This window comes from Solanum lycopersicum, chromosome 9 (genome assembly GCF_036512215.1).
Source record: "Solanum lycopersicum chromosome 9, SLM_r2.1".
NCBI classification, from domain to species: Eukaryota; Viridiplantae; Streptophyta; class Magnoliopsida; order Solanales; family Solanaceae; genus Solanum; species Solanum lycopersicum.
The window spans coordinates 59,782,197-59,805,814 of record NC_090808.1 but is presented as its reverse complement, the minus strand read 5'-3'; the positions used below and the strand labels follow the sequence as shown (position 1 = coordinate 59,805,814).

General features: G+C 35.3%; 2 protein-coding genes across 7 annotated transcripts; one reads left to right on the top strand and one right to left on the bottom strand.

The window, feature by feature from the left end:
- Nucleotides 1-1,468: 1,468 nt before the first annotated feature.
- LOC101255430 (mitochondrial Rho GTPase 1) lies at nt 1,469-9,437 on the bottom strand. The gene is made up of 14 exons (XM_004247114.5): nt 9,041-9,437; nt 8,824-8,956; nt 8,228-8,377; nt 7,970-8,146; nt 7,607-7,858; nt 7,125-7,193; nt 5,157-5,212; nt 4,438-4,519; nt 3,776-3,987; nt 3,504-3,573; nt 2,701-2,813; nt 2,387-2,537; nt 2,046-2,232; nt 1,469-1,886 (listed from the first exon to the last, which is right to left on the bottom strand). The coding sequence occupies exons 1-14, from the start codon at nt 9,244-9,246 to the stop codon at nt 1,813-1,815; spliced, it is 1,932 nt and encodes a 643-aa protein (XP_004247162.1). The 5' UTR covers nt 9,247-9,437; the 3' UTR covers nt 1,469-1,812.
- Nucleotides 9,438-12,200: 2,763 nt separating this feature from the next.
- On the top strand, nt 12,201-23,404 carry LOC101255133 (preprotein translocase subunit SCY2, chloroplastic). Of its 6 annotated transcripts, none has more exons than XM_004247113.5 (14): nt 12,201-13,186; nt 14,388-14,909; nt 15,054-15,142; nt 16,005-16,084; nt 16,200-16,289; nt 17,341-17,432; nt 18,119-18,202; nt 18,454-18,595; nt 19,748-19,864; nt 20,085-20,214; nt 20,764-20,887; nt 20,994-21,100; nt 22,535-22,648; nt 22,726-23,404. In XM_004247113.5, exons 1-13 carry the CDS (start codon nt 13,123-13,125, stop codon nt 22,622-22,624), a joined length of 1,731 nt encoding a protein of 576 aa, XP_004247161.1. In that variant the 5' UTR covers nt 12,201-13,122; the 3' UTR covers nt 22,625-22,648; nt 22,726-23,404. The 6 variants fall into 6 exon arrangements, with proteins under 6 accessions (XP_004247161.1, XP_069145200.1, XP_019071209.1 ...); XM_019215664.3 differs by having other exon boundaries at nt 12,312-13,186; nt 14,385-14,909; XM_069289099.1 differs by lacking the exons at nt 22,535-22,648; nt 22,726-23,404 and having other exon boundaries at nt 12,295-13,186; nt 20,994-21,345.
- The last annotated feature ends 214 nt before the right edge of the window (nt 23,405-23,618 follow it).

Genomic DNA, 23,618 nt, shown 5'->3' with positions numbered 1-23,618 from the left:
TAGTTGTTAATTTTGATATAAAACAGGGAAAATTATGAACAACTTGGAACACTATATAGAGATCAACAATTGAGGTATGATTATTTATAGTTAATCTTGATAATTTGACCAATAAGGGATTTTTTTTCCCTTACTTGTCCTAAAGCATGCAACTTTGACGAAAACTTTTATTTCGCTATTAAATTTAGTACGTGATAATTTTTAACTCAAGGGTCCAACGTCGTTGGGTAAGATGAGTTCCACTCTGATATTATGTAAAAGTTAGATTTTGAACCTCACTCACATACCAAAAGATAATTTAAATGAAAAAAAAGTTCTTATAAGAAAATCACATATCTCATTAATCGCCAAATGTGAAACTATTTTCTAAACTCTTTAACACCGATCCTAGTGGTATCAACTCATGATTCTTGCCAAACTGAATATTTTTTACTAATATCATCCCAAAGATGTAATTAAATGTTGTATTGGGCTGCTTTGACCTATCATGTATTCAAATTATTTCCAACTCATACAATATTACAATTTACATCTTAATAGTTAAATAAAAAGAGTATGACCAACAAAAAAGAGTTTCAAAGAGAAGGTCAAAAGCTATTACTATATATTCTTTTTCACAGGTTTCGACTTCCTATTGGATATATATATATATATATATATATACATGTATTTTCATGTATTTGTTATACATTATCCTAATGGAGTACCAAATAGAGTGAATAAGTTAGAAAGTTGAAAAAATGTGTCAAATAAAATATTAATAATATATAAAACTAATGCATAGATTACTTTTTTAAATATTATTACGAGTAATTGTTTGGTCTGATCCAAAATCTTTGAACAATCTATATATGAATCAACGAAATGGAGAAAAGTATTTATGCAAAGCTGCAACAAATCCCCAGCTTTGAAAACAAGGGCGCCGTGGTGTTTTTAGACTTTTATGCTGCATTTTCTAAGGGAAAATCCTGCAGGATCTTCTCTCCATCACGAGAGACTAAAGTAAATATTAGCAGATCTCATCGTACATTAATATTTTTCAAATGTTATATTGTAACATTAAGAGTAATAATTTGTTAAAGATCTTTTTATCTATGACATTAACCAATAATTTGTGTCATTCATTCCTATCATAACATTCCTTATACTTCCACATTGGTGGACCACAAAATTTGGAATTAGTAATACTACTAATTCACAGAGATAATACGCAGAGACGCACTGTTTATATGTGTGCACACATATATTTATATACAGGTAGAGAGAGAGCAGCATTTAAGATTTTATTTTTAACTCATTGCAAAAATTTATATAAAGTTGTAAAGTTTATTGTGTAAATTTGTTTTTTCCTTCTTTACTAGTCGGAGAAAAACGTTAATTTTATAATAAAAAAAAACAGAAATGAGAAAATTAATTACACAGATATCCAGAGAAGCAATTGCTAAAATCTAATACAGAGAAGTAACAATTCCCAGAATTGTTTTACCAGAAGTTTTCTAATAATCATAATCTCCAAAGTCCAAATGCCACCTAAAAAATTACATTACTAATAAACAATACCTCAAAGAGGTAAATTGTTCTTTCTAAAACAGAGTACGAAGAAGGAAAAATAGCGCCTAGCTGATACTTTCAACAGGAAATGGATAGGACCAGATAGACAAAACTGAAATAACCTTGAGGAGAAGTCTGACCGTACTCTATGTACAAGGACATTTAGCTAATAATCTGGTAGATATCAAAGGAATAGTGGGATAATTTTCTTATTAGGTCAAAAGGTAGACTATATGTTCTCGAGTAGACACATGACATTACCTAGCTTGAGGTATTCCTCCGTGCAGCATAAGATCGATATGCTGCCAGTCCAACTACAGCAACAGCAGCCACAACTGCAATTTTGGTCGAAAGTCAGATGGAATACAATAATTTGATTCAAAAAAATTGGCTCTAATATGCCAGGCCCTATCTTCAGTGCTAATGTTCATTCATGCAGTTCCATTTTCTACTTCTCTTTGGAGATATCTTTGGGGGTATTAGATTCAAAGTACCTGAAGTAAACATAAGCGAGCGATTAACAAGGTGACGATATCGTTTCTGGCTACGTCCAACTTCAGTTTCAGGAACACTTAAATGAGGGTGCTCTGCAGCAGTGACAATTCTATTGAACATGCTGTTCAGATCCCTCTCCTTCACACTAATGTGAATAGGTGCATCTATTCCAAAATTCTGACATATCTGGACAAATATTACAAAATTTTATCAAAACAGCATATGTAGAAATAAAAACCAAGCATAAAATCTTTTATGTTCAAATCATTTAAAACCCAGGGTGTATTCACAACATCCGGTCTCTGCACAAAATAAAACACAATTTGATCAAAATAAATACCTTTGCTGAATCTTTTATTGCCATTGGATATGAATCAAGATCATCCTTTGCAGCAACAAATAGACAAGGCACCATGAAACCACTAACTTCCCCTCGCCTTGCCACAGTCATCAGCAATTCTGATGCTCTTTTTAAAGAATATTCATCGGAGCTAAAGGGGGGAAAAGAAGAAAAAAGTACTCACACAAAAGCAAAGCATTATCAAGACAACGATGAAGAAGAAGGAACCTGTCTATATCCAAGGTGATGGACTATGCCAATGAATTCAACTATACTCTAAAAGCTGCTAGTCACTTAGATCTTGCATTACTCACCTGTCATATGCAAACACTGCTACATCACAAGATGCCAAAGATTCCTTAGTAGATAGAATCATCTTAACTTCATCTTCTGGAATCTCCCTGAGTACAAGTGTTTTCTTAGTTCCCTGCAATAAAACCTATTTAGTAAGATGGCAATTACTTGGATGACAATCTAAGGGTATTAAAGAGTCCAGGCCAACCCGGAACCGAACCAGCCAGAGGGGGCAGGGTTGGGCTGGGTTCATCACAAAAACCAACCTGCACGGTCTTAGCTGTACTATCGACAACCCGAAATCAGTCCAAACCCAGTAGCATCACATCACTCCTGAACTGGTTACCCAGAACAGCCCTGACCCAGTTCAACGGTCAAATTTTGTTTTTTTAATATGTATTAAGAAGTTACAAAACTAAAACTGGTCTAGCCTGGTCCAGTAGAACCCGGCCCTGCACCGGCCTAACTATACCCAGATAAACCCAGCTCGGTTAGAAACGGACCCTCCCGACCCGATAACCAACCCAGAGTTCTAGTCCCAGCCCAGCCCCTTAACACCCGTATGTCAATTTCGAAAGCATTCAGCAAGGGAATACAATTGTAAATGCAATGATCGCACATATTGCACAGGATGCGCATCCATGGATCAAAGAAAAGCATGACTTTATTAATTAATCCTATGCCTATTTGTAATGAATCATGTGCATAGAAGCTAACACGTGTAGAAGCTCTTACTCATATTTGCAGCACACTGGCACACCAGTTTTAGAAAGATCAACTAACATCCTATCAAGTCAAATGAGAATCTTCTGAGAGCACTTACCCCAAGACGGTCAACAACATTAACAGCATAGTGCTCGTCAGTTGTCACCGCATAATTTTCTGAGAAAGGCCTTTAGCGAAAAAAAAGTTATGCATCAGAAATTGCCAGGCTAAGAAAAGTTAAGAAAATGACAGAAGGGAGATATGGTCATTTGGCTGGCCAATTACAATAAAAATGGAAATCTGCTATACAAAAAAAAGAATTTTGAAAAAATGCCTAATAGCCATAAACAAGAACTATTATTAACAACAGCAATTCACTAGCTTAAATACCTTCCCAACAACGACTTCAGCAAGGCCGACTTGCCAGATCCTTTAGGACCGAAAACAAAACACTGGTAAACATTTCGATCTGTCTGTTGTTTCTTGCGATCAACTGATTTTCTCCTGGTAAGACGGAGTGCTGATGCAGCACCGCAGTTATACCCAATATATATCAAGTTGGCCAAACTCTGAGCTGGTTCCAGCAACGTCATAAGAGCCCACTGATATTGCAAGAACAAACAGTTTTGATCTTTAAAAACATGCCTTAACATAAATTTTTTTTTGTCCGATAGAAGTAGATGTCAACTAGAATATGTGACTTATAAGCATTATATATGATAGCAGACTAGTAAAATCCCATTTATTAATTAAAAAAAATCCTAGAGAGCAATCTATACATAAATATCCTAATGACATTGTACACAGTTTTAAGAAGAAAAAAGGAAGGAGAACCAAAGTCGATTAAATTTCGGGTATCTACTACATTTGACCAAGTTAACTGCGCAAAGCATGTAGGACATGTAAGCAAGAAAGGTATATTTCCAAATTATCTGATCTTGAAAGGAAATGATACTGGATCTGTTGGAAGAAATTTAAAAGTATTATGAAAGCCTCTTGACAGTGCAACAACCAGGAGAGGGGAATGAAGAAAGAAAGATAGCAGTAAGAACCTCAGATAGGAAAGCAGAAAGAGACAAGCCCCCCAATGGAGTTCTTTCGACAGCATCCTTGTAGGGAGCTTCACCCCAGGGACTGCAATTTTTCAAACAGAAAAAACCAGGTTTAGCAATCAGCTCAGAGGGAAGGGCAACTGCAATCAGAGAGAAGATGAGTCGAGAACACTTCTCGACATAAGATTTAAACAATGAGGATCGGCGATAATGAGAAAAAAATTATTTCACCAAACCTGTACTAAAAGAAAATAATGTAACTGAAAAGAGAAGTTGTCTAAATAAATCTGCAAGCATAATTCTAACGCATCCTTACTAAAGTAAAAAGATTGAAAACTTCACATCCTTGCAATTAGCTGCACACAAATTACTCAGAGCTACCATTTTCAAGGATAACTTTAAGAAAAGACTCGACACTCCATATGAGATTCATAATAGAGGTGTTACAAATCTGCTAAAAGCGGTCTCATTCGATCCATTTTTATGTGTCAAGCAAGAGCTTATAGGCATATTTCACAAATTCCCCCTATAGGATTGAAATAATTTTGTAAGTTACCTTAGGAAATAGATGTAAAAAAAGTGAAACAACTTCAATCAATGAACGGACAAGATTTGTAACAAGTAGTATCCTAATAACTAGACCTACAGTCTTAGCAGGAAGTGTGCACCAAAACCATCCAAACATACATAATTCAAAGAGCTCAAAGAAACTTTTTTACCTTTCCGGTGCAGTTGAAAAAAGATCATCAAGCTCAGAATTTCTGAGAACTCCATCCTGCATAAAACACAGATTATAGATTTAGGAACAAAAAAAGAAGTTCAAAATTTCTGCTATTATCCAAAGAATGTTAAGGCTTGGCAAAAGTATTTGCATAAGAACCAGTCTTACTAGTATTTTGTTTTAATAACTGTGATGTCCAAATCAGCTTGCACACACCAGGACACCTGCTACCCCCACCAGCAGGTATCGAGTTACTCTATTCATCAGAATTGGACAGATGGGGAGAAATCACCTAGTATTTTTGCATCCACTGAGACCTCATGGATCTCAATCCACTTCATTGACCATTATGAATAATCTCATTTGGGCGGCGGGTTGGGGCATAGGAAAAAACTCATTCACTGAAACAGGAAAGGATCAACAGACCACTGACATTTCAAATAGGAAATTGTTACACAACCAAATTCTGACATTTGTCTGAACTATCCCCAAAAAAATTCCACTCAAACTAGAGCATGCCACCCTACGTAGTGACATATTTGAAGGGGTTCCTAAACTTATCCAAAAAGTAGTAGCTAATTAAAACTTCAGTGATAGAATATATCTCAGACAGGAAAAATATGTAGAAAGCTATTTCCAAATCTCTCCTAGTCAATGATAGGAAAACCAACAACTTAGATATAGAAAAATAACAGTGTAAAAGACAAACTGAAACCACCCAGATAAAAAAGAGATGGGGATATTATTAAGAAAAATTGGCAAAAAGATTGCTTTCGTGTTGGTATATGATGTAACATGAAGATCTAAAAGATTATCCAGAACTCTGCTTCAGTGTTAGAAGTACACACCTTTTGGAATAGTACTGACTGAGCATATTAATTGGTTTTGTGTAACAATAAAACTTCTTCAAACAAAGACAAGAAGAGAGCTTCGGCATTCAAAATATGTTAGCCTCGTGAAAAAAACTAAAAATGTTTTGCCACCCTAAAGAAACAAAAATAAGGAAGAAAATAATACACCTGCAACTTGACAGGGCTTAATTCTGGAATCAAAATTGCGCTCCTCTTTCATCCAGATATGAGGACAGTAACGAGAAATAAATCCTTAATCTCTTTACAAATCATGTAAGCTTGGACAAATTCTTAGTGTTCTTCCAATGAGCTGAGTCTGAATCTTTATACAAGCCAACCAATTGGCGTCTGACCATCTTCCGTTCACTCTTTATCCTCTTCAAGTTCACTTTGAAATCTTTAAAAAACTGGGGACAAATGGAATTTGGCTCAATTTAATTCCTTGAGTTCAATTTTTCATTTCTAATTTGGTTAAATGTACATCGTGACTACATAATTGTTCATTAGTCTTAGCTACTAAGTTGAACAGACTCTTTAGCTTTGATGCCGCACCCGTGTTGGATTCTCCAAAAATACACTACTTTTGACGAATCTGAACGCACCCCTTGACATTTTTGAAGAATTCGAGCAACATTCTTATGGACTTCCTGTATCAAAGATTGCTCTCTATTTTAACGACCCAAGAGTTCTGTGAGATCAATTCACTGCATAACCTTTAGTTACTCAGAGCAACCCCACCCTCTAGAGACAATGGATGCATATAATGATCCACTTTATTATCAAGTCATATTAAATGCATAAAAGAAACGGTTACTCCCTTTCTCCCAATTATGTGATACTTTTCGTTTTTCGAGAGTCATACAGTTTAAGTTTGAGCGTGAATTTGTGCATGGAATCTTCAATATATTTGAAATGAAATTTATATATTTATAAACTACGTAAAAAGTACTATAAGTCATAATAATTCATATTCAAAATGTTTAAAAGATCCATGAAAAATTACCATCAAAGATAAAACTTGTTCGAATCTCGAAATTCAAAAAATTCCACATAGAATGGGACGGAGGGGGTAAGTACTTCTATGAAAGAAAATGCATGAAAAAATGGTGTCATACTTTATCAGTGTCAAATGTGCTGAAGACCCCTTTCAAGAACTCTACTGCTTCGCTGGTCAGTTCCAAACTCTGCAAGTAGACAAACATTATTGAGAAGGGAACTAAAAGTAAGACAGCGATCCACTAGAAAAATATGAGTATAGCACCGCAATTTTTCTTGTAACAAACAATATTCTTTAAGACAACTTACAACTTCAGAAAAATGAAAAAAAAATGAAGCAGCATTGGGACAGAGAAAGACGGTTCCTATCATCTGATCCTTGATAATTTTCCATTATAGAAACTGCGAACAATGGAGCTGATTCACCATGAACCAGAAACTCTGTGCAAACTAGGTCAACAAATTATTGATATTCGCCATGATTTTTCCTGTTAGCCTCAGTGCCAAGTTTCTTCCAAACACAGACAGCCAACTATAACCCTAACAAAATCTTGCACGAAACAAGTATCATAATAATCATCTGCTTCAAAAATAGTCTCACCTGATCGGGAGCTTTTTTGAATGGTATTGTGAGGTTATCATCCTTCAGCTTAATTTCATCATTGTACCCAAATTTCCTTAACACGGTCCAAGTGGTCTCAAGTCGACCCTTCTCTATAAAAAGTGCATGAAGAAAAAGAAACCCTGTCAATGTAAGGCCCAGGTCATTTACACCTTGAGGTAGCTTCTCCTGTACTACTCTTTTGACACCCACTATCTCAGCGGGCTGCAGCGGAGCATTGAAGCACTTAATCTGCCAATTTTGATGGAAATAAAAAATAGAAAAATGCTAGATAATAAGGTTTCTTGAAAGAAAGTAATCGAGTGTTTTAATAAACTCGAGGACTACAAAATGAAGAATAACCTGAAATTCATTAAGCTCTTCATCATTGAGAGCGTCATCCATGTCATGATCACAAAGAATAAATATCCGTTTCAGTGCTCTAACACAACAGGGTTTAAGAGCCTGAGTTTCATGATCAAAGAGTGGAGCCGTTGGATGAAGTACAGCTTTCTGAGCATAATAAAACACTTCAGGTACCTGTAAAGGTTAAAAGAATATCATTCTGTTGAACTAAAAAACCTTTGCAAGAAAAAATCCCTAGTAAGAAGTTGCACCCACCTGAACTAGGTTTGCAGCAGAACATTCTATGCAAGTCTCAATCTCGCGGAATTGTTGCATGATTGGAGCCATCACTTGCTCAAGATTCATATGATGCTCCTCATCTCGCTTATCTAGCTTACAGCCAACAACAATTACCGGCACCTTGATCTAACCATGGTAATTAAAGTGATTAAATGCATAGAAGTCATATTCTCATTTATCAATGCAGACTATAGAATTATCCATCCAAAAAAATTGCACTAAATTACTTCCCATAAAAATGATACTTGAACGACTATATAATAGCATGAAATAAAAACCAAACAACACTTTCTAGGAAACAACGCCACAGTACTAAAACTAACTCATGAATACATAGGCCTAATAATAATACAGTATTCAATCCATTTAGAGCAAAACCACTTAAACTATTCAGGAATTAGCAAATTTTGGCCAATATTTTTAAATGTGTGTTTTACCATTCCAATAGGAAGATATTCAAATTTTTTGTTTGATTTGAAAATATCAAAAAAGAAAATAATAGAAGAATGAACAAAAATATTTTTCAATTTAACTATATTTACAATGAAAGTAAGGCACACAAAATTGGACACCTCTAAGCGACGGAACTCATAAAGCCAGAAAGTAGTCAAACGATTGAGTGTAGAAGGCTGATCGCAAGCATAGGTAAGGACAACAGCATCGGCTCGCTTCAATTCTTCAGCAACCTTACCTCTGCTCTCCAAACTACATATCATCACATACATCAAAACATTGATAACATGTAAACAACAAATCAACTCTTCAAAATCCAAAATACACAACACGAACCTTGAGGAAGTATCAATGATCGTAACAGGAACATTATCGGGATAGAGATCGGCAGGAAGTCGAGTCGGAGGAAGTACCGGTGGAACTTCCTCCGCAAAAGTTTCACTAGCGGCAGCTGTAATGAGGCTTGATTTGCCAGTAGCACGGTCGCCGACGACGACGACACGGACGTTAGTACGGCCACTGGAGATTGAACCGCCGAGCATTTGAATGAGATATGGTAGATTTGACACTGCAAAATGGGAATCAAATCGAATCGAATCAAATAAAAATATATCAGTCACTTACTATTTTGTTCCTCTGTGGAGGAGGAGTTTTCTGTTGCTTTTAATGGAGGATGTGTATGTATGATTGAGGTGTACAACTACTATATGGAATTAGTGGGAAGGTAACTGTCGAGAGTCTAATCCATGGCGGATGGGTATTTTTTTAGGAATTGGGCTACTAGCCCACTATGAAAATCTTGGCATAAATAGCCATTTAGTATCAAAACCCTTGTTTAAGTAATAGCCAAATATGTTAAGATTTAAAATTTTAATCACCTCACGATTGAACTTTTATAATTGGGACACTTTCACATATAGCCACTTAAAAATAACTAACTACTCTTTATAGCTATAGTTTGATAATTATAATTTGTAGCTACATGTTATATGAAGGAAAGAGGCGAGCGAGACTGGGAGAGAGAGAGGAGAGAGGCGAGAAAGAGGGGGGAAAGAGTGGGAAAGAGGTGAATTATATGTATATTGGTTAGATAATTGTATATTATACATATGTATTTGTATATATGGCAAGAGAGATTGAGAGAGGAAGGAGAGAGGCGGGCGAGACTGAGAGAGAGAGGAGAGAGAAGAGTGATATCGAGAGAGGAGAGAGAGTGGGAGAGAGGTGAATTGTATATGTATAAAATTGTATATAACTATATATTATACATATACATTTGTATAAATGGTAAGCGAGATTGGGAGAGGGAGGAGAGAGGCGAGCGATTGAGAAAGCGAGGAGAGAGGCGAGCGATTGAGAGAGGAAAGAGTGTGGGAGAGAGGTGAATTATATATGTATATAAGTTAAAAATTGTACGTTATACATATTTATTTGTATATCTTGGCGAATTATACATATACAAACATGACTAATCATACAAACTCGAACACAGACCACGTAATTAATGTATAATGTTAGTCGCAAGTGGTAATTATAACAAACTATAGCTATGATGAGTAATTAAATAGTATAAGTTTGTTTAACTGCGTAATTTTCCCTTTTTACTTTGCCCATTTCTTTAATATTTTTTGTTTGACTTGACCAAAGTGTGACATGTTAATTCATAAGTATTGTGAGGAAGCGCTTGTTACTTACACGACATGATCGGATGAGGTCACAATTCACTCAATACAATTATTCGGGATAAACGTAAATTTGGAGTTTCAACTCATAAATATAATTCTATTCAGACCTTCCATGAAAGTTAGGCTCTAAGATATCATATTTTTATTTTTAGCCGATCAAAAGATTCATATGGAAGTTTTGAAGTTTAAATTTCTTACTTTAGCTTCTAAGTTTTTTTCTTCTTCTTTTGATATATTGCAAAACACAAACAAAAAAAATAAAAATATGCGTGTATTGCACTTCTTTGCCATGACAATGAAAAGTGTCTAATAGATATTTATTTTGAATAATAAAAGTGTTCAATAGGTACTATCTCAATTAATATGTCTAAGTGAATTATGCAAGCAATTTTGATACACTCAAAAAGAAGAAAAAGTTAATGCTCCTCTATTTCATCTGTTTTAATTGCTTTTGTTCATCTTTTTTTATTTGCTATATCCTTTTCTTTTATAATAACATTTCACACATAAATAAGAGATAATGTATTGTAGTGATTGTGGTTGTTCTATCTTAATTATATCACATGAAAAATATAGTATGAATTAGCATTTAATTTTCGTTTGATTTTTATTCGTTTTTCTTTATTTTTTTATTTTAAAAAATGTGCATTGAACATGGAACTAAACTAATTCGGTTCATTTTCTCAATTTCAATTTGGTTTAGTTCAACATTCTTAAAGATTTTCTATGTGAATTTAACTATTTGAATATTAAATCTAATCTTATTCGTTTATGGATAATTTAACTACTAATTAACTTTTACTATTTTTTAATGGCAAAATGTAATAGACTTTTCTACTTGTATGTGTTTATATTCTAAATTCTTCTACTTGGCTGTTTGTCAATTGAATCCTTAAAATCAATGAAACCCTATGTTTTCTGACCTTCTGACTGTTGACTAAGTTTAGATGACAACTTAACTATTGAGTTGGCACAAATGCGTGATGGCACGCATAAAGGAAGCGTAAAACATAAAATTTTAGACAAAAAATATTTTTTATTCTTTTTAAAAATAGATAAAAACTAATAAAAATAATTTCTTTTTTTCAGTTCTTTCTTCTTTAATTTCCCACCCACCCTTGACCCATTCCCATTTTTTTTTTCTTTCTACTCTCAAACCCCCATTTCTCTTCCTTCTCCCCTTTCCGTTCCTTTACAATTCTTGTTTCTCTCTTCTTCTTCTTCACATTTTCTCCCTATCGGATAGTAGATTTATATTTTCTTTTTATTTTTTGAGGCAATTATAATCCATAAAGTGATAAAAATTTAATAATCTTGAAAAATAAAAAGTGATTATTGAATGTCTTTGTGAAATTAGGTGAAATTTGTTATGTAAAATAATATTAGAGTATATTGATGTATTTTAATGGCTATTTGTTAACATCAATGAGAAAAAGAAATTTATGATAGTTCAAGTTGTAGATGTGAATATTGGCAAAAAAAAATACGATTGAAAGTTGTGAATGAAAAAATTTTTGGAAAAGAAAATGGAATGATAATGTTAGCTATTTAAGAATGTAATGATACTACTGAAAATGAAAAGTTCCGGTGGTATCTCAAATGTAAAAAAATGGAGAGAGGTGAATTTATGAAAGAGGAATGAAGTGAAAAAGAAAGAAAAATCAATCTTTTTTTTAAAAAAAATCATAAGAAATGAAGAGTCATTTAAAATGTGACATGGACAATGATATGTCATTTTTGTCAAGTGTTTGAAGTTCACACAGCGAAAGAGAATGGTCCATAATACAAACTTATCTATAGATCATTCTGTCTTTTTTTAATTAAAATACCAAAATCCATAGCTAAACATCAAATCAAAGAATTAAACTTTTCTTTTAAATATACCCACCTGATTATAAATGTGACTTTTCAAAAGAAGTCCTGACTCTAAACTTCCACATTCCCCCCCCCCCCACCCCAACTCACTGTAACTATCTCCAACCCTTTTTCCTCAACCCTTTACCAAATTTTCGGGGCTTTTTTCTCCAACTAAACAATGAAGAATGAGCGGATATTTATAAGGGGAGATTTAGGGCAGAAAGAGGGGGAAACCGATTGAATTTGAATTTCAAATTTGAATTCTCTTTAAGGAATAAGGTTACCAGCTCGAAAAATTGTATACCTCTTCAGCAGACTAATAATCGCAGTCGTTCGATTTCTAATGAGAGGACAAAGGCGATGGGATATCTCGACACCTGGATTCCGTGCAAACGGATAAGGAGAGAGGGAGAGGACGACGCCCTAGGCTGCTAGACTCACGCTCTGATTTTCATTTGGAGTTGGACGCGATTTTTTTCGTTATTTATGACCACTCATAAGCATAAACCCACACGAATATTTTTTTCTTTGCTATTTATGCCCCTAAAACCCACGCACTAATATTTTTCTCCAGTCGGTCTTCTATCTTTGTGACCTTTCTTGCTCGGCTATCTCTCACTCTCAACAAAAATACAAGCCAGAGAGAGCTTCTCTCTTCGTGTTTGGAGTGAGTTGTCGAGCTCCTTTTACCTCTCAGTTCCATAACTGAACCTCCGTCGATTGCCAAGTGCGACGTTTTCAGGGGTTTGTACCCTTCATTTTAATCTTTACCTTTTTTTTTTGGACTATTTGACATCCTATATTGGAAAAGCAATGAGATAAGGATTTGAGCAATTTTGATTTCGGAGCTCAAGGTTTAGAGATTCAAGTTCTGCCATGGAAGCCGCTATTCTCTGTTCTTATACACCGCTTTCCACAACGGCGGACCTTAGGATTCGAGGCAAGTCTGTATACTTTTTTTTCTTTTTTCGCTCTTTTTTGTTTTCAAATTAATCACCGGTTAGTCTTTGCTGGATTTATTGTTAAAACTACGAAATGTTAGAAGAAAATTAAGTAAATGGCTTTGCCATTAATATTCTATTGTGTACTTATTTGTTTAGCATAGTATTGTTTTCCTCAATTATGGAATGAGTGTCACATGCACTAAAGTTAATTTTCCGATAGAGACATTGATTGCTCTCTCTCGTGTGCGTGTGTGTAATGAAGGGAGATTATAACCAGCATTGATAAAGGAGTTCACTCCCTTCTTGCAACAAATTATAGAAACAAAAGAGAAAACAATGAAGGGCAGGGGATTCTAGATTGCACTAAGTAAACAAAGAAGAAACCAAAGATGACAAGTATTATGTACCCTATCAATGTGGTTTTGATAGAGCTGGCTTGAGATCATGTGTTCTGCAGTGTTGACTCATTTTCAACTGAACAAGATATGAAGAGAGCTGAGCAAATAAGTAGGTTAACTGGAGAACAAAATAATTTCTTCACAATCACAACATACTCTGCTGATATAAGACAACTATCTTTCGCTTCAGCTTTGGTTTTAAATAAATTAGATATTACTGGTTTTTCCTATTAAAAATATGTTACTATTACTTTAGTTTGATAAATTGTGAGGCCTTCTTTGTGTTTCTAGAATTTAATGATGCATAACTGAAGGAATGTTCTAGTAGGGTATATTTGTTACACTAGAATGCTCCAAGATCAGATTTTGAAACTCAATATGTATGTAAATTGCGAAGCAGCTGATCTCTTTCATGATCTACTCTTCTTTAAGTGAGCTTTCCAGGTTCTGTTTAGTTGACATAACTTTACTTGGCTTGAGGGAGTTATCCTATAATTACAATTATCATTACAGCACGTTTACAAGAGGATGTAATTATGTTAATACCTTCCTAGGAAAAGAAATTGGTAGAATTTTTAGTTTGGTTATGAATTTTGCGTATTTTGGACTGGACTATATATACTAGAACTCTTTCTTTTGCCATATACAAATTGTGGCAACATATAACTTGGATTATGTGCCAATCTTAACAAACCTAAAGCATATTTATTTGTTTCATCATCCTATTACTCAAGCTCTATGTTGCTCTTGCTGGTAGAAACACATTTAAGACCAACTTTTTTTTACTTTTGACTAGCAGGAAAGTTTGCTGGATGTAATCTCCACTTCTATAATTTGCCACTGAACAGAATACACATTCCTCTCAAGTTAAAATTTTCTGAATCGAGTAGAAGGCACTTTTCTTCACGCAAGGGGCTGATATTGTCTCATGGAAAGAAAGAATTGTCCAGCTATTTCACCCATCAACTTTCAAGCGACTATACAAGTATCAGGGCAGCATCAGGAGAAACACTACATTATGGACAGTCTTCATCAGTGAGTGAAGATGAGGGAGTGTCACTAACATCTACAGATGCCAACGAATGTGTGTCTTTGCAGCCTAAGCAGAAGCAATTTAGAAATAGATTCTTGAACTTTGTAAGACTGGGTTCCGTTGTTGATAATGCTGCTGAGTCTTTTTTCAAGAGTGAGATAAGGAGAAGGCTGTTTATGACTGCCATCTTAATTGTCATTAGTCGTATAGGATATTTCATTCCTCTTCCAGGATTTGACAGGAGGTTGATTCCAGAAGACTATCTCAGCTTTGTCTCGAAATCAGTTGGTAAGTTGTCGCCTTTTAATCTAGACGGATTGTTTCCTAGTTAATTTAGATCAGTTTTGAAGTAAGTTGGTTGAGCTTATTGGTTCTTCAAACTCGCTGAATGGAGTTTTCTCCCATGTAATTATTAATAAACCGTCCTTGCAGATCAACTGGGTGATTCCACTCCAGAACTTAAACTTTCTCTTTTCCAACTTGGGGTCAGTCCTCAGATAGCGGCATCCATTCTTATGCAGGTCAGCTTGCTTTCACCAGATATAAATTTTTCGAACCAGGATATCAAAATTTGGCTTATTATATTATGTGAAAAGAAGTTTTTGTTTCCATGTTTTGCTTAAGTAAATATATTTGTTGTGTCGGACCACCAGAGGGATGTACCAGAATAGCATTTCTTCAGAAAGTGAATTACAAAGATCTTTTTGTGGACCTACCTTAGTATGTACTATACAAATGTGAGGTGAAAAAATGTAGTTGAGTTCCCATACGTGCACCACTGGCCCTTAGGAAATTCTGGCGTATAAAAAGTTAGGAGGAGAAATTCTAGGCGAAAAATGCCTAAACAGCATCTGCATCTATCAAAGTGATTTCTATAAGAGATTTAAGGGATCCTGGAGGCAGAAATTATCTGAGTTGGATCTAAGTCACCAAGTAAAATAATTATCAGATTTGGATCTATAAAAAGGAGAGGTTATCATTTGAGTTAGGTAAAGTGAAAATAACTGCTAAATTTGCTGTTCAAGATAATAAGGAAAGGTATTTGAACAACAACGGTAATCATACTTAGTGAGTGCCCCCTTGCAAAAGTGCCTTATCCGTTCGTCCAACATCATTTTTTTAAATTCATATTTGTCGATTTGCGTAGCCATTTTACTGAAGGGTTTTATCTTCCTAAAAATAAAAGGAGTTCTTTAAAAGTATTTTTATAGAGGTGGAACAAAATATGTTTGCTCTTCAGTTGATTGATATTGTTGCTGAATGAGCAAGTGATTCATGTGTCCTCCTGGTTTGAGAGACCAAGGCATATGAAATTGTTGGATTTAGCCTTCTGTTGATGCCTCAATTTGTGCTAAACTAGTGAATGCCAACTTCCCTGTACAGGTATTATGTCACGTTCTTCCTTCTTTAGTGAAGCTGAGAAAAGAGGGCTTAGATGGGCATGAGAAGATCAAGGGTTATATGTATGTCTAGTTTTTCATCTCAATAAGTGAGATGGATTGTTTCTTTACTTTGGTGGTCAATTTTTTTTTTCATCACAAACTTGCACAAGCTTATGAAACTTTGGATCTATTTTAGATGGTGGATCTCGCTTGGTTTTGCAATTTTGGAAGCTCTTATTCTCTCTTGTCACTCACTTCCATATTCAATATATGCTGCCAATCATAGGTAAGAAGTACAATTTTTTCGTGTAATAATCAATGGGAGCATACTTTTGCTATTTTCATTTTCATTCTACACAAAAGGTCACTATTATTTTTATTGTGTAATTTGAGAGTTCATTTTCCAGTAACATCATTCTAACTCCATTTCTTCCAAAAGGTCACAAAAATTGTTCCCGTTCCACATTCTCAACAATAGTATACTCAGTGAAATCCCACTGTGGGGTCGGGGGAGGGTAGAGTATAGCATACCATACCCCTACCTCGTGGAGGTTACTATTTCCGAAGGACCCTCGGCTCGAGTACACATATCAAAGTAGGCATGAAAAAAAGAAAAACGACATTTGAAGAAAATAAAGCAACTAATAAAGAAACAATGACGACCACATAATAGTGCAATAACCTAGACACAATACACAACCGTCGATGATGGAATCATATCAAGATATTATAAGAATATGGCTTAACCCCTTGAAAAGCAAGACTACTAACATTCTACCCTAATACGTGACCTCCACACCCTTCTCAATGCTTTTTCAGCTTACCTCTACCTCTCCTTGTACCCACTATATTCAACTTCTCGCACCTCCTCGCTGGGAGCATCTGTGCATCTCTTCTTCACATGTCCAAACGGTCTTAGTCTTTCTCCCCCCCATCTTGTCCACCACGGAGGCTACTCCCACCTTATCCCAAATATCCTCATTGATGATCTTATCTATCCTAGTGTGTCCACACATCCATCTCAGCATCCTCATTTCCGCAACTTCCATCTTTCAAAAATGGAAGTTCTTGATTGGCCAGCATTCTGCCCCAACAAAATTGGTCCAGCCACCACTCTGTATGCTATTTGTGAATGACATAGCACTAATTGATGAGACACACAATAGAGTTAAGGCTAGGTTGGATATATTTACATCTTTCACAGTTGAGAGGGTTTGTAAATTATTGTTCCTCATCCCCAGTTGTTTAGGCCAAAGTTTTTTCATGCTGTTGATGTATTATTTGCATGATGTTGGCCGAAATTAGTACCACTCAGAATGACCTTCATTTTGCTGCAGGGTTAAGCATGTGTTCATGACTATGTCTCTTTTAGTTTCTGGTGCAATGACTATGTCATGGATCTGCGACAAAATAACAGAGTCTGGATTTGGTATTTATTTCCTTCGGTGATTCTTTCTGTATCTTAATTTTCTTTTCTTCCTTTTTAAACATCTCTTAGAATTCTAATTCAACTTTTTCCCCCAATTTTAGGCTTTTTCCTGTTAGTCTGTTAAAGACAAAGATCCTTGTCCCTCCGAAAAAAGAATAGAAATGGAGTTGCTTGGGGAAGAGTTCAAAGAAATGGTCAATAACCTTTTGAGTTTTGCCAATTGTGTTGAAACTTAACTTTAGGGGACGCGGATCACGTTTTGTGACCAAAAAGAAAACTAGGCCCGTTTGATTGAAACATAAGGAGTAGTAAACTAGTGAAATGATGACTCTTTTTTATTCTGATGAAAGTTAGTATCACTCGCTGTTGAAGTTGTTATGGCATACTTGTGGCAGTCCTATTATAATTCTTCTGCTCGAACCCGAGATTGTAAGAATTTTGAAGAATTATGTAATTGACTAGAATTGGTTGACCCCAATTTGGCTTGGATACTTGCTTGATTTATTGATGTATTTGAGGAATTATGTAACTGGCTGAAAATTAGCTGACCCCAGTTAATTTGGTAAGGGAACTTAGTCCATTGATTGATGTAAGTTATAACTGAATGATAAATTTGGTTAGTACTTCCTTTTTTGTTTCCTGCTCTTCCCTTTTATGTTTGCTGACGACTAATGGGGATGGTTCAGGTCAAGGATCAACTTTGATTATTTGTGTGGGCATTTTGACTGGCTATACAGATACATTGCAGAAAATGTTAACTCAAATATCAGGTGGGTTACAAATGAGATACTGTAGCTTTTTAATTTTTTCTGATCATTTTACTCTACTGGTAAGGATATCAGCATGCTATGTCTGAGAATTGATCCCTTCTTCTGTCCCGAACCCATTTTAAAGTTGTGGAGTTTGGTCATGATCCGAGAAATAGTCAGAAGTACATAACAATATAATTTGATACAAGTATTGCATAGTCCAGTCCCTCTAAATTGTTGATTAAAGTTCCCTTTCTCCTTAACATATACAGAAAGTAGTGGGAACTGGTGGCTCTATGTACTTGGAGTACTGGGTGTTTTTACTGTCGTTACAATGTGGGCTGTCGTTGTGAGTGAAGGGTGCCGGAAAGTTAAGCTGCAGTATTATGGTTTCAGAGTTGCTTCTGGTGCAAGGTGACTTGAACCCTGAATTGCTATGGATTGTGCATTTTCTTTTTATTGGAAGCCAGATTTTCTGTTGAGTATTTTGAAAGCTTCATACGCATATTATATGTATCTTAATGCTTATGTAAATGTTTTTACAAGCTAAGATTTCGGGGGACAGAGAACTCTACTTGAGTAACAAGGGAATTTTAAATTTAGAACCGGGCAATACTATAGTGAAATCTTATGATGGAATTTTAATTACTGCTGTAACTGGAGTTATATGTAGAGTGGAAATTTCTTTATCAAGGAATTATTGAGTAGCTCAATCATTGACTATCATAAATGCATCTAAACTCTATTATGTTTGTACTTCTCCCGATTGAAGCTTTCATGTGCATGCAATACTGAAGTAGCTGCTTTCTCTTGCATGCTTGATCATGTGTAAGTGAGTGTGAGTAATAAAAAGAATATTACTGCACGCCGTCATTAATATATTTGTATGCTCAAGGCATGTACTTGTCCACCAAATGGGAAAAGTTTGTGACTCTGCTTGAGTTTGTAGCCTTCTAGGACAAGATTGAACTATTTTTTTTCACTTAATTGACATTTCATGTTTGAAGAGAAAGGAATTTGCCTTGGTTTTGTTGATGATAAAACATGTATGGCTTGTGCCTGACGACTGCCTGCCATGTAAGTATGGATACATACACACACACATTCATACAAGTATTCACACTCACGTATACAGAAAGAGACTGTCCAGTTGTTACTTGTGAGAACCTGAATAATTGAGTTGGAATTAGATTTTTTATTTGTCTTGATTTGACTACAATTTATATTTGTACTACCTTTTTTTTTGAAACTGGAACTTTGTATATTTTTCAAAAGACAGTACTAAGACTGTACTAGTCAATAATTACAACATGTACTTCAAATCCTACTATCTTTTACTAAATTGAGTCTAGTACATCAATTATGGAGATAGTAGCATTTGAGGATAACTGATTACACCAAAACATAGTACTAAAGTGAGTCAATTACATCAATTTGTACTGCCTAAGAAGTCAGTTATGGTTGAATTAAGTTTTTTTTTTTTTTTTTATACAGAGATATATTGTACTCATTTGGGAATAGCATATTATATATTGGCATCTGATTTAAGTTACTCATCTTGAGCAGAGAAGATTCTCTAGTTCCAGCCGTGGAGCCTTATATCCCATTCAACATAAATCCAGCAGGAATGCAGCCTATCCTTGTTACCTCTTATCTGTTGGCACTTCCCGGCATTCTTGCAAGGTTACTTTATATTCATCTAAATTAGATTACAGTCACATCACTACTTTAGTGGTTATTTGCGTATAAAATATAAAACTTCAGTGGTTCTTTACCAGTGTTTTGGAAGTTGGATCTTACCTACATCAGTGATATGGAGCCATCATTCTACCTGAGCTTCAGTTGACTCAGTTTTTTTTGAGGTTTTCAGCTACAGATTTCTGACACATACTTCCTTTGGCAGTCTTCTTGGTTCAAGGTTTTGGGAACACATTAGAGACGCTTTGAATCCTGACACTTCACATGGCGCAGATCCATGGGTTTACTATACAGTTTATGCTTTCTTTGTCTTTCTCTTCAACATATTTGACATTGTAAGTTTCCATTAACTTAGCATGTAGAAGTAGATTTTTAAATGTTACATGCACAATATTTTTTCCTTGAAGATTGCTGTTCAATTGGAGTGGATAGAACATCAATGGAATCAATTCAATACACTAGGTCCTTTTTAACAAGGATGTTTCTGGACTGAGAAGTTTCTACCTATTCCCTTGGATGTAAAGGTGAATAAAATAAGTAAAAGATACAGAGACTTGCTGGTGAGTTTATGATGTTCAGGGCTGAGGTTGGGAAAATAGAAACTGAAATCAACCTTTTAAGGTTACTAATTAGGTAGCCAGGAAGTCAAAAAGGATAGAAGATCACACAAGGCTGAGGTTTCTCTGAGTAATAGTAGTGGGAGAAAGAGTAGTCATTTTAGGAAAGATGGAAGTCACTTAGAAAAATTATTAAAAACTGATTATTTGATGTCAATCTCATATCAATTTCTATGCTTCTGTCACTTGAAGAAAGAAAAGTTTTTGAAAGGTTTTTAGGGATATTATCTCTTGCTCAGTTTTACTTAACGGTAAACTTGTGACCAGGCAAACATGCCAAAAGAAATTGCTGATTACTTAAACAAGATAGGTGCTAGAATTCCGAGTATAAAGCCTGGAAAAGCCACAATTGCATATTTGACAAAGATTCAAGCTTCAACGCGATTCTGGGGTACATATCTTCTCTCTCTCTCTCTCTAAACCTATATTTCTTGTTTGTGCAATTCACTAACATGGTACTTTTCTTTTCTATTTTATTTTATTGGATTGTTGTATAGGTGGTCTGTTATTAAGTGTTTTGGCGACTACATCCTCCATTCTAGACCATTATTTGCGGCGCATCAATGAAGGATATGCAATAGGATTGACATCAGTGCTAATAATTGTAAGTTCTGGGTTTTATGGCATGCATAGTTTCTTTCGGAGCACACACAAGTTCCTCTCCCTCCTGCCAATAGGCTCTCTACCCAAAGGTTCAGGGAAAAGCAAATGAAAAAATAGGAACAAAAAGAATGTGTGTGGATACCTTAACTTGATCTTTTTTGACATTAGTACTAGTGATTGTAGGTTCATGGTTTTCATGCATGAGTAGTTGCTCTCCGAACACACACAGATCTCCCTCGCTCCCCCACTAGTTAGGTTCTCTAACCCCAAAAAGAGCATGATGCAGGTGCCTTTACTTAATCTATTTCAAGCCGATTTGATTAGCAAACAACTCTTGCTTCTACTCATCTTATTCTATTTAGGAACTAATTGAAGAAGGGAAATGACTGGTGTTATCTTTAAATGGATTCCTCATTCTCTTTTAAGCAACCAATAAGTGTTGAACACTCTCATTATGCACTTGAAATTGGTCTCATCTTGTTCCTTGGATAAGCTAAATGTCTCATCAATTGTCCAGCATTGGCATATACCTACTGTTGGATTGCTCTATAAGAGAGTTGGATCAATATTCAGTCAGTCGGAAGTTCTCCCAATTCACACCCAAGTCCATTTTTTCTTTTTAATACGACTGGTACTCCATGAATTGATCCTGAGCCAACTGTGCAACAATCATCTCTGGTCCTCCAAATATCTCCTTAACCCTATTTTAACCCTCCATGATACTATATATGTGGTATGGATTCAACTCCTCAAACGGTAATTGTCTCTATGCTGTGTGGGCTATCCAGAATTGTATCACTGCAATCTCTTAGTCTTGTCAATTCCTTCTAAGAGGAATGTGCCTGTAGTTACCTGCTCTACATTTTGATATATATGCAGAATGTTCTTGTAGTTATCTGCTTTATATTCTGGTTTACATGCATCATGTTGTAAAGCTATATTGTAAATAGCAGGGAATCCACTCCCTCATCTTTCAGGAAAATTTAATCCTCTGTCCATTGCGATGTCATAAAGTAATGTATTTATATTGTGGGGTTGCTTGGTAGAATATTATAAGCTTAGCAAGGTAAATATGAAATTTTACTACTGTTTCAAAGGATTTGTTGGAAAACATGGTTTAACAGTAATGAAGTAATTCACATGATTTTTGAGTCCACTATGAGGGGATATCTATTCCATATAGCAAAGGAAGTTAACTGCAACTGAATCCACGAGGAGGTAATATGTAATTATCCCGTTAACTTATATAGGGCAAGTTTTTCAGGTAGAGAACAAACTCAGATTAAAAGATGAGTTGTTTTTCTGAGGTTGTCTGGTAATTTTTATCAACCTAGTAGAAATTATTACTATTATACTCCTGGGAATGTAGTAGAATGGTCATTGTCTTACATATGTCGTACTGAAATATTTCTTCTTCCTGCCTTCTGCTTTGCAGGTAGGTTCAATTATTGAATTGAGAAGATCTTATCAAGCATATAATGTAATGCCAAGTCTAAGTATGGCTTTGAAGCGTTATGGTGTATGAGATTGGAGTGTGGCTCTATTCGAGGTATATCTACGGTGTCATACATGGTACATGGTCTATACCTTATGACTTCTCTCATACATTACTTGGTGTTTGTGCAGTAAATGGGATTCAGTTCTTGCTTGCATCATTGGTTCTGAGAATATATTGCATAGTCTAGGATGTTCTTGAGCGAAAACTTAACTGCCAGTCAACTTTTAAAACTTGGAAGATCGAAGATATCGCAATCAGTCAACTCTTCTCGGTGAAGACACATTTTCCATATGTAGCAAGCAATAACCCATCCTTTGGCTGACAACACAATTCATCTGCTTCCTGAAATTGTGTTTCCAGGATACAGGATAACTAGCATGAAATAGCTGAATTTAGACAAAGGCAAGCATGACACGGAGGGTTTATCGATTTGTTTACAGGGCATCATCATTTGTCTTTCTTACGTCCCAATGTTGCCACAAACTGATGAAGTGATGTCTGAGCGTTAATAGAGTTCAAGATACCTGCAGAATACGCGTGTTCACCTTGTATATAATTACATTTTTTTTTAACAATACTGTAGATGGCCAAGTTATGGCATGAAGCAAGTCTATTCTTCTCTTGGCATGCAAAACAGGATGTGATTTTGCTATATTTTTGAGGGGTATGTTTACAGTCTGCTTGTGTTTGTTGAAACGTGTACATCAGTGTGAGGTTTTAACCATATTTACGCGCTGAGCACTAGTCTGTACGAAAAATGTTCCTTTCTTTTCTCTCTATTTAATGGAGTTAGAAACATTGCAATTATGTCTGATTTGGTTTCCTCCTTCAGAAGATTTCCATTCTTCCCCAAATTAATTCAGAACAAAAGCAAGGAACGAAGTATTTTCGAATTTCGAGTTAAAGGTTAGATAACGGTCTGTTGATGAATAAAATGTCCAGTCACATTCAAATCTTCTATTTCCAATGAGTTTTGACAATTGTTAGGAGGCATTTTTGCCTATAGGTTTTAAATATTTTT